Source organism: Hylobates moloch, unplaced genomic scaffold (assembly GCF_009828535.3).
Source record: "Hylobates moloch isolate HMO894 unplaced genomic scaffold, HMol_V3 SCAFFOLD_12, whole genome shotgun sequence".
Lineage (NCBI taxonomy): Eukaryota > Metazoa > Chordata > Mammalia > Primates > Hylobatidae > Hylobates > Hylobates moloch.
The window spans coordinates 14,731,286-14,740,651 of NW_026652287.1; the positions used below are offsets into that span (position 1 = coordinate 14,731,286).

A 9,366-nucleotide genomic window follows, 5' to 3' on the forward strand; every position below is an offset into this window, starting at 1 on the left:
GGCTGAGGCAGGAGAATCACTTGAACCCACTCAGAAAGTGGAGGTTGCGGTGAGCCGAGATTTTTCCACTGCGTTCCAGTCTGGGTGGCAGGGCGAGACTCCATCTCAAAAAAATAAAAATAAATAAAAAAATAAAACTTACGCCAGGCGCAGTGGCTCAAGCCTGTAATCCTAGCACTTTGGGAGGCCGAGGCGGGCGGATCACGAGGTCAGGAGATCGAGACCATCCTGGCTAACACGGTGAAACCCCGTCTCTACTAAAAATACAAAAAATTAGCCGGACGTGTTGGCGGGCACCTGTAGTCACAGCTACTCGGGAGGCTGAGGCAGGAGAATGGCATGAACCCGGGCGGCGGAGCTTGCAGTGAGCCGAGATCGCGCCACTGCACTCCAGCCTGGGGGACAGAGCAAGACTCCATCTCAAAAAAATAAAAAAAATAAAAAAATAAAAATAAAAAAATAAAATGAAATAAAATAAAACTTAAATCTACCTTATGTGCTTCCAGCAAGGCAACATTTCCAAGTTTTTTCAGAGAAAAAAGTACTGCAGTGAAAGATGGTGAAGGGCCAGTCATTAGCACCTGTCAGGCCTGATTCAGGATCCCCCCTTTGCATCGCAGAGACCAAATCACAGTGATTTGTACCTTCAAACACCTCCTTTCCTTTCTTTTGGTACATCAGATGGCATGAGACCGTGACCTTCTCACCCTCCTACCCTGCGCACCTCTTTGGTACTGATCCTCTGTGAATAACACATCAGAACGGAAAGTGCAGGCTACTTCTTAGGCATTGTTACGGTGTCCGCGCCAGACTTCACCAAGGGGGAAGGTTTTCAGCCAGCTTCTTTAGAACATCCTTCTCGGGTCAAAAGGACCACTTGAAGCAAAGGTGCTTTTTGGGCAGTAAGACTCGGTCTCACGTTTTATGATTTTTTTTTAGAAACCTCAAGTCTGAAGTGTTTGCTCCTGCTGTGGGTTAATGGCACATGTAGAGGCACAGACCCTCCGTATGGCCCCTGGAACAAGTCCCAGCTGTTACTTGCTGGTCACGGAGACAACTCACCCTGAGACTTGACTTCTCACACTTATGAAACCCATACCCAAATAGAACAAAACATCTAGGGACTCGGTTCCTTCATTCAGGTTTCTATTTTTATTCAACTATAAGCAAACAGCACAATTAATGCAATGTTCAGCAACTCCAGACCAGCTTTTCTTACTCCCATGAAGAACGATCAAGTTAACAAACACAGATTTAAGGTTTCCTCCCAAGCTGTCAGCGAGCACTGCTGCCAGTCTAGATGGCCATGTCCCAACAACAGCAAAGCCACCCTCCCTCCTGCTTCTTCCAGGATTGCTCTTTAAAGGGACCAGAGCGACATACTGATGCCTATTGAGGCCTCTGAGATGCACTGTGTTGGGGGTTAGCCTCAATGCCAGCCTCTGGTTGTCTAGGTGAGTGACATCACCATTAAAACACATTGTGTACCGTTCTGGACTCAGGATCACAAAGGCAGAGGCAACCAATCTTTTTTTTTTTTTTTTAAACCTCCCTTAAAGAGTCTTTGATGCTTTGCTCTATCACTGTAGACCTGGTCTCTTTCCCCCCAATTTTTTCTTTTTTACATTCTGGGTTGCTATTTTCAGATTAACAATTTTATGACCCCATCACAGTACCAAAATACCCCCCAAAATGAAGTTCAAATTTGATCAAAACATAAATCAGACCGAGTAAGTAAAATTATAAAGGCCAGGCAGCAGGAAAAGTCATCCTCAACCACCATCTGGTCAGGTCTCACCCGTGCTAAGGGGGGCAGGAAGAGGAGAAATCTATTATGCATGCAACACTGAACTGGGGAACATGGCTTGGGGCCTCCAGGTAAGTTCAGGTCCCCAAGCTAACCCCCTACTTCCCAGACAGCTGCTCGTACAGTTTGGGCACATAGTCGTCCCACTCGGCCTGGTAACACGTGCCGGCCACTGGGGCCCTGAGCTCATACTTTTTACGGAAGGACGCCACCTTGAATTTGCCACGGTGGTCTCCAGATCGGTTGCTGAGGATGGGCTCGTCACACTTTAGCGGCCTGTCCTGCTCGTAAACCAGCCAGACATAGCGGTGGAGGCCTGTGGGGAGAGGCAGAGGGAAGATGTGCACACAGCCCAGCACTTGAGATGGGGACATCATCCGTTTTTATCAAATGTTTCAACATGGAGGCACCCAGACCACACCATTTATAAGGAGGACACCGAGGGTCCAGACAGGTATTTGGTGCAAATTAACATTTAATGGCAATTAACATATTGATGGCAAAAACCACAATTACTTTTGCATCAACCTAATAGAATGTGTTAGTCCCCTGCTGTAACTGGTGTCAAGCCCAAGCCCTTAGTTCCAGCCTCTCCTGGCCTGTGGGACCATGCCTCTGCACCCCCTTATCCTCGCCTCCCACGAGGCTCCGTGCTCTTCATTCATCCCACTTCAGGCTCCCGGCCCATCTCAAGTCACCACCCACCACCTCCCGTCAGAACACCCATTCACTTCTGTCAGGTAGGAGAAACCAATTAAGGGCAAAGCAAATCAATGACCAGGGCCCACCATACCACAATCGAGCCTCCAGGATAAAGGAGAACATTTTCTTTCTACCTCCAAAACTTACTTCCTTAGAAAACTGGAGACCTGCTCCTAAGTGACCCAGACTCACTTTAAGCAGCTTTCTACAAGCTTCAATGATGGACTGGATGCAAATAGGTACCATGAGCTTTTATTTTTTTAAAAAGTGGGTTTGTTTTTTTTTTTTTGAGATGGAGTCTCACTCTGTTGCCTAGGCGTGGAGTGCAGTGGCGTGATCTCAGCTCATTGCAACCTCAGCCTCCCAGGTTCAAGTGATTCTCCTGCCTCAGCTTCCTGAGTAGCTGGGATTACAGGTACACGCCACCACGCCCTGTTTTGTTTTGTGTTGTTTTGTGTTGTTTTGTTGTTTCGTTTTGTTTTGTTTTGTTTTTGTATTTTTAGTAGAGACCAGGTTTCGCCATGTTGGCGAAACTCCTGACCGCAAGTGATCCACCCATCTTGCCCTCCCAAAGTGCTGGGATTACAGCTGTGAGCCACTGCGCCCGGCCAGAAACAAAGTTATTTTTTAAAAAGTTGTTTAAATATTTGCACACCCATGTTCAATGCAGCAGTATTCACAATAGCTAAGAAGCAGAAGCAACCCAATTGTCCACTGATGGATGAAAAGATGATCAGAATGTGGTTTATACACACAACAGAATGTTATCCAGCCTTTTATTTTTTCTTTACTCCTATGTGTTACTCTAGGACTATTCAGCCTTAAAAAGAAATTCAGACACATGCTACACCACAGAACCTTGCGAACATTACATTAGTGAAATTAGCCAGTCGCAAGACAAATACTGTACAATTCCACGAGGTATCTAAAGTAGACAAACACTGCAACAGAAAGTGGAATGGTGGCTGCCGGGGCTAGGGGAAGGGAAATGGGGAGCTGTTGTTCAATGGGGACAGGGTTTCTGTTGGGGAAGATGAAAAATCTAGAGATCTGTTTCACAACAATGTGAATGTAGTGGCCGGGCATGGTAGCTCACACCTATAATCCCAGGACTTTGGGAGGCCAAGGTGGGAGGGTCGCCTGAGTCCAGTAGGAGGAATTTGAGACCAGCTTGGGCAATATGGCGAAACCCCGTCTCTACTAGAAATACAAAAATTTGCTGGATGTGGTAGCCTGTGCCTGTAGTCCCAGCTTCTCGGGAGAATGAAGTAGGAGGGTTGCTTGAGCCCAGGAGGTGAGCTGAGCCCTGCAGTGAGCTGAAAACGTGCCACTACGCTCCAGCCTAGGGGACACAGTAAGACCTTATCTCAAAAAAAAAAAAAAAAAAAAAAAACCCAACGTGAATGTAGTTAACACTACTGTAGTGTACACTTAAAAATGGTTAAGATGGAGGGGGCGCAGTGGCTCACACGTGTAATCCCAGCACTTTGAGAGGCTAAGGCAGGTGGATCACTTGAGGTCAGGAGTTCCAGACCAGCTTGGCCAAGATGGTGAAACCCCGTCTCTACTAAAAATACAAAAATTAGGCAGGCATGGTGGCACGTGTCTGTAATCCCAGGTGGCACGTGTCTGTAATCCCAGCTACCCAGGAGGCAGAGGTGGGACGATCACTTGAACCCGGGAAGTGGAGCTTGCAGTGAGCCGAGATGGTGCCACTGCACTCCAGCCTGGGAGACAGCAAGACTCCGTCTCAAAAAAAAAAAAAAAAATGAGAACATAGCTCTTACTTGAGAGAACTGCTTTATTCTCATGGGTAAGCTTCCCATAATTAAGCTGCCTAATTTTATAACTGCCCTAGAGAACTTACTAGGTCCCTGGGAAATCTGTCCCTTTACCGTCTACTATGCATGCGTGAGAGAGTTTAAAGGCATCTGAAGCTTCCGGGTCTACAGAGAAAACATGAGTCCATGTCAGAGATGTTCTTGTACCTCTTCATGTTAACTCCTGGCTGGATAAGCTGTACAAAAGCTAGGATTGTGACAGTGCCACCCGATGGAAACATCCTGAACTGAACACCAGGAAACAAGAACGCATCTCTCACCATCAGCTTAGGCAGCACTTACCCAACCTGGAAAGTTTCAATACAGTGGTCTTTCTCTTTCTATCTCTAGATAACTACATGTATTTTATATATAATAGCTATAACACAATACAATGTGTGTGTGTGCGCGCGCCTTCAATATAGTTCTACTGAAGTCTTCCAAATCTTTTTTCAATATACCAAGCTAGACTTTTTCAGAAACAAATACAGAAGGCAACCTTATATAGTTAATTTGGAAACTATGATCATTTCTGAATTTTTTTATACAATTAGAAACAAAGATCACCCCGGGCAAAGGCTTGAGATAGTTTAACTGTGTATTCCACCCACTGCAGCCCCAAAAGGCCATGCTAAGCTTTCTGCAACAGTGCTTCCCTCTCGCCGACTTCCCTGCTTGATAAAGGGCTAGGGGTGCAGAGGCAATTCTACACAGAGGGTCCGTCTGTCCAGAACCCAAGGCTCTAGCCACCTGACACTCCCACAGGTCTGAATGTGTGCCCTGAAGGCAGCTGCCCTAGAGGTGAGCTGAGATGCTATTTCCAGCAGGGTTAAGGGCTCTCAAAAGAAAAGAAAAAAGCATTGGGCCAATCCTAATGTGCCCCCAGGCTCCCTCCCCAACTTCCCACCAAAAACAATCTTTACTAACCTGTGCCCTTGGGAGGCCCCGAGCCCACATAATCGGAGAGGACTGTGCCACTGCTGATGTCATTGCCCTTCATGTTGACCACCAGGAAATGATGCCATTCTCTGCATGAAGAAACACGGGATGTCAGCATCACAGGAGATCAGGGAACATTCACTGCACAGCCAGCAACTGGGCATCGAGAACATGCTGAGTGCCAGAACACAGCCACGAACAACAGTCCTTTCTTTTTTTTTTTTTTTTTTTTTTTTTTGAGACAGAGTCTCAATCTGTCGCCCACGTTGGAATGCAGTGGCACGATCTCGGCTCACTGCAACCTCCGCCTCCTGGGTTCAAGCAATTCTCTGCCTCAGGCTCCCGAGTAGCTGGGGTAACAGGCGCCTGCCACCACGCCTGGCTAGTTTTTGTATTTTTAGTAGACGGGGTTTCACCATGTTGGCCAGACTGGTCTTGAACTCCCGACCTCGTGATCCACCCGACTCGGCCTCCCAAAGTGTTGGGACTACAGGCGTGAGCCACCACACCCGGCCCAGTCCTCACTTTCTTAGAGGCCAGCACGAACCTCATGTGTTTGCAGAAGAGCAGACCCAGCCCCTCCCACCCTCTGATATTTTCTAGAGCAAAGGCCAGCAAACTTTCCATTAAAAGGCCAGAGAATAAATGTGTTAAGCTTTGGGGGCCACAGTCTCTGTTGCAACTATTCAACTTGGCCTTGGCAGCACGAAAGCAGCCACAGACGAACATAGCTGTGCTCCAATAAAACGTAACTGATGGACACTGACATGTAAATTTTGTGTAGTTTCCACATCACAAAGCACTATTCTTCTTTCAATTTTTCACCAATCATTTAAAAATGTAAAAACCAGGCCGGGCATGGTGGCTCACACCTGTAATCCCAGCACTTTGGGAGACTGAGGCGGGCAGATCACCTGAGGTCAGGAGTTCGAGAGCAGCCTGGACAAGGTGAAACCCCGTCTCTACTAAAAATACAAAAATTAGCCAGGCATGGTGGTGGGTGCCTGTAATTCCAGCTACTTGGGAAGCTGAGGCATGAGAATCACTTGAACCTGGGAGGTGGAGGTTGCAGTGAGCCAAGATCATGCCACTGCACTCCATCTTGGGTGACTGAGACTCTGTCTCAAAAAAATAAAAAATAAATAACTAAATAAAAATGTAAAAACCATTCTTAGTTCATGGGGCTGTACAAAAACAGCCCACAGGTGCATATGGCTCTTGGCTGTGAGTTACAGACACCCGCTGTAGGGGGCAAAAGGGCAGGAAAGGCACTCTCTGGCTTAAGCATGGGTGGGGGCATCCCAAACCAGGTCTACTTCTCCATGTCCAGCAAGGGACTTACACCCGATAAGTCATGTCTGCATGACCTGCTCTTCTCGTCTTTTCCAGCTCTCACCTGTATTTGGGATCCTTCCTGCTGGGAGCATCCGGATCTGTCAGGACCAAGGTGTAGAGCTTCCCTGAATCAAGACCATCCCACGAAATGCTGGTGGGTCTATTCTTAACCTGTATGAAGGAACCAGTTTGGAGTAAAAAAGTCAGAAATGAAGAAACTGGCTGGGTGTGGTGGCTCACGCCTGTAATCCCAGCACTTTGGGAGGCCTAGGAGAGAGGATCACTTGTGGTCAGGGGTTCAAGACCAGCCTGGCCAACACGGTGAAACCTGCCTCTACTAAAAATACAAAACTCAGCTGGGCATGGTGGTGGGCACCTGTAATCCCAGCTACTCGGGAGGCTGAGGTGGGAGGATCACCTGAGCTGGGGAGGCAGAGGCTGCAGTGAGCTAAGATCACCCCACTGCACTCCAGCCTGGGTGACAGAGTGAGACTCTGTCTCAAAAACAAGAAATGCTGAAGAAACCAATACTCTTTCTTTGATCTCAGACTCTCCAAAGACAAAACAGAATAGATTTTTAATAAAATCAATGACCCTGTATTGACTCTAAGAGCCAGGAGCTGGAGTTTTATATACGTTATTTATTTTATTCGAGACTAGGTCTCCTTCTGTCACTCAGGCCGGAGTGTAGTGATGCTATCAAGGCTCACTGTATGTAGCCTCAACCTCCAGTGCTCAATCGATCGATCCTCCCACCTCAGCCTCCTGAGCAGCTGGGAACTACATGCTCACACCATCACACCTGGCCAATTTTTTTTTGTAGAGTTGGGGTCTTGCTATGTTGCCCAGGCTGTGTATTATTTCCGTCCCAACACCACCATGGGGCTAGTATCCCAGCACACTATTAACAGAAACAGATGAGGCTGGGATTCCAACCCTGGCACTGAGTCCCCCTCTCAACGACACCCTTACATTGTCTGTCCGGAATCACAGTGTTTCTGGATTTGGTGATCAGGAGGTTACCTGGAGCCTGCTAAAGTGAAATCTGCATTAACTGTTTCAAAGTGCAGAGAAAAGCAGAAAGCCAAGGTGATGAGAGGCAGGCAGGGAGCAGGGAAAGGGAGGCTGTGTTAGATGGGCACTACATATTTAAACATCCAAAAAAATTAAATTCTGTGAACATCCAAAATAATGTAAGGTCAGGGCAGTTTATTTTACACTGTTGCCCGGAGTTTCATAACCAACTAGCAGTGGCGTCTGCAAATCTAGTTTCTTCACTTTCGGCAGCCCCAGCCGTGGGCGTTGAGGTCAAACAGCAAAACTAAACCTTTGCCCTCCAGCGTTCCGGCTGCACGCTCCTGACCGATTTAACAAAGGAGAAATCGGCCGGCGCGCTCATCGCCAGTTACATAATGCGTCACAGGCTCTCGCGTGGGGCTTCAGCCCTCCAAAACGAGGCCTAAAATTCTGAGGCCCTAAGGGAAGCTCTGGGGGCGTCCGGGCGGCCACAGCCTACTCCGTCCCAGCGACGTCCCTCTCCAGCGCCCTGCCCTGTGGGGGGAGAGGGGGATCCGGCCTGTTTCCGGACCTAGGTCCCTCTTGGGCCTGAAGCCCGGGAAAAGTGAATGAATTTCTGCCGCAGGCCGAACCTGCCCGGCCACGCCACAGGCCGGGTTCCCGGTGCTCGGGGTGGCCCCCAGGCATGGGACATGGACCCGGGGACCTCTGGCCTGGGGGGCCTCGACACACGCAGGCTGAACCTCCCCACCGCCCCTGGCCCTGTCTCGGCTGGGTCCCACCCAGGCGGCTGGCACAGGCCTCCGCGCCGGGCGGCTCGCTGCACGCCCGCAGTCCGGTGTACCTGGGTGGGCGTCAGCACTTTGCCCAGCTCGTCCACCGCCGCCCCGGCGTAGGTGACATGCAGCGGGTGCTGCGGCTGCTCGTCCACTTCTTGCAGGCTCAAGGGCCCGGACCACTTGCTGAGGTCCACCGGCATGGCGAGGCCAAGCAGAGCGTGCAGCCGGGAGTGCTGCGGTAGGCCAGGCGCGGGGGGCAGCGGCGACACGGAGAGCTCAGCACACTGGCCCGGGAAGACGCTGACCCAGCGACCACGCGATAACAGGCGCCTCAGCCACCGCCCAGCCCCGCGCACCGCCCCACGCCACGCCCGCCGCTCCCTGGCCTCTGATTGGCCGAAGCTGGCAGAGCAGGTCCGCTCGCTCTCCTGGGTCCATACAACCTGCTCCGGGTGGCAGCTGAGTTCTCGGGAACCGCGGCTTGGCCTGCAAGGCTGTTGTTTCAAGAAATGAAAATGAAGGGCGCCCTGGAATAGGTTCGCCTAAGAGAGAGGTTCGTGTCTTAGAAAGTGTCGCTGGGAAAAAAAAAATGCAAATGAATTCGCCTTGGTTGCGTTTTGGTTTTCTTAATTTTTTGCATGATTCTTTGCCCCACTTTCCAAATTCAGCAACATGGCCTGGCGCGGTGGCTCATGCCTGTATTGCCAGCACTTTGGGAGGTCAAAGCAGGAGGATCGCTTGAGCCCAGGAGTTTGAGACCATCCTGGACAACGTAGCAAGACCCTGTCTTTACAGAAAACTTAAAAAAAAAAAAAAAAAGCCAGACATAGTGATGCATGCTTGTAGTCCTAGCTACTCGGGAGGCTGGGGCGGGAGGATAACTTTTTTTTTTTTTTGAGACGGAGTCTTGCTCTGTTGCCCAGGCTGGGGTGCGGTGGCATGATCTCGGCTCACTGCAAGTTCCACC

At 49.5% G+C, this 9,366-nt stretch overlaps 1 protein-coding gene across 1 annotated transcript; it reads right to left on the minus strand.

The window, feature by feature from the left end:
* Window positions 1-1,133: 1,133 nt before the first annotated feature.
* On the minus strand, window positions 1,134-8,749 carry PEBP1 (phosphatidylethanolamine binding protein 1). Its single transcript, XM_032168565.2, has 4 exons — window positions 8,465-8,749; window positions 6,665-6,774; window positions 5,257-5,357; window positions 1,134-2,123 (listed from the first exon to the last, which is right to left on the minus strand). Exons 1-4 carry the CDS (start codon window positions 8,597-8,599, stop codon window positions 1,906-1,908), a joined length of 564 nt encoding a protein of 187 aa, XP_032024456.1. The 5' UTR covers window positions 8,600-8,749; the 3' UTR covers window positions 1,134-1,905.
* Window positions 8,750-9,366: the final 617 nt, after the last annotated feature.

Excerpts from the sequence above, each read along its gene's own strand:
- PEBP1 (XM_032168565.2), bottom strand. The coding sequence starts at position 8,599 with ATGCCGGTGGACCTCAGCAAGTGGTCCGGGCCCTTGAGCCTGCAAGAA. Across the intron at positions 5,358-6,664 it reads AGGAAGGATCCCAAATACAG|AGAATGGCATCATTTCCTGG; the intron begins GTGAGAGCTGGA and ends TTCTTCATGCAG. Across the intron at positions 2,124-5,256 it reads GGGGCCTCCCAAGGGCACAG|GCCTCCACCGCTATGTCTGG; the intron begins GTTAGTAAAGAT and ends CTCTCCCCACAG.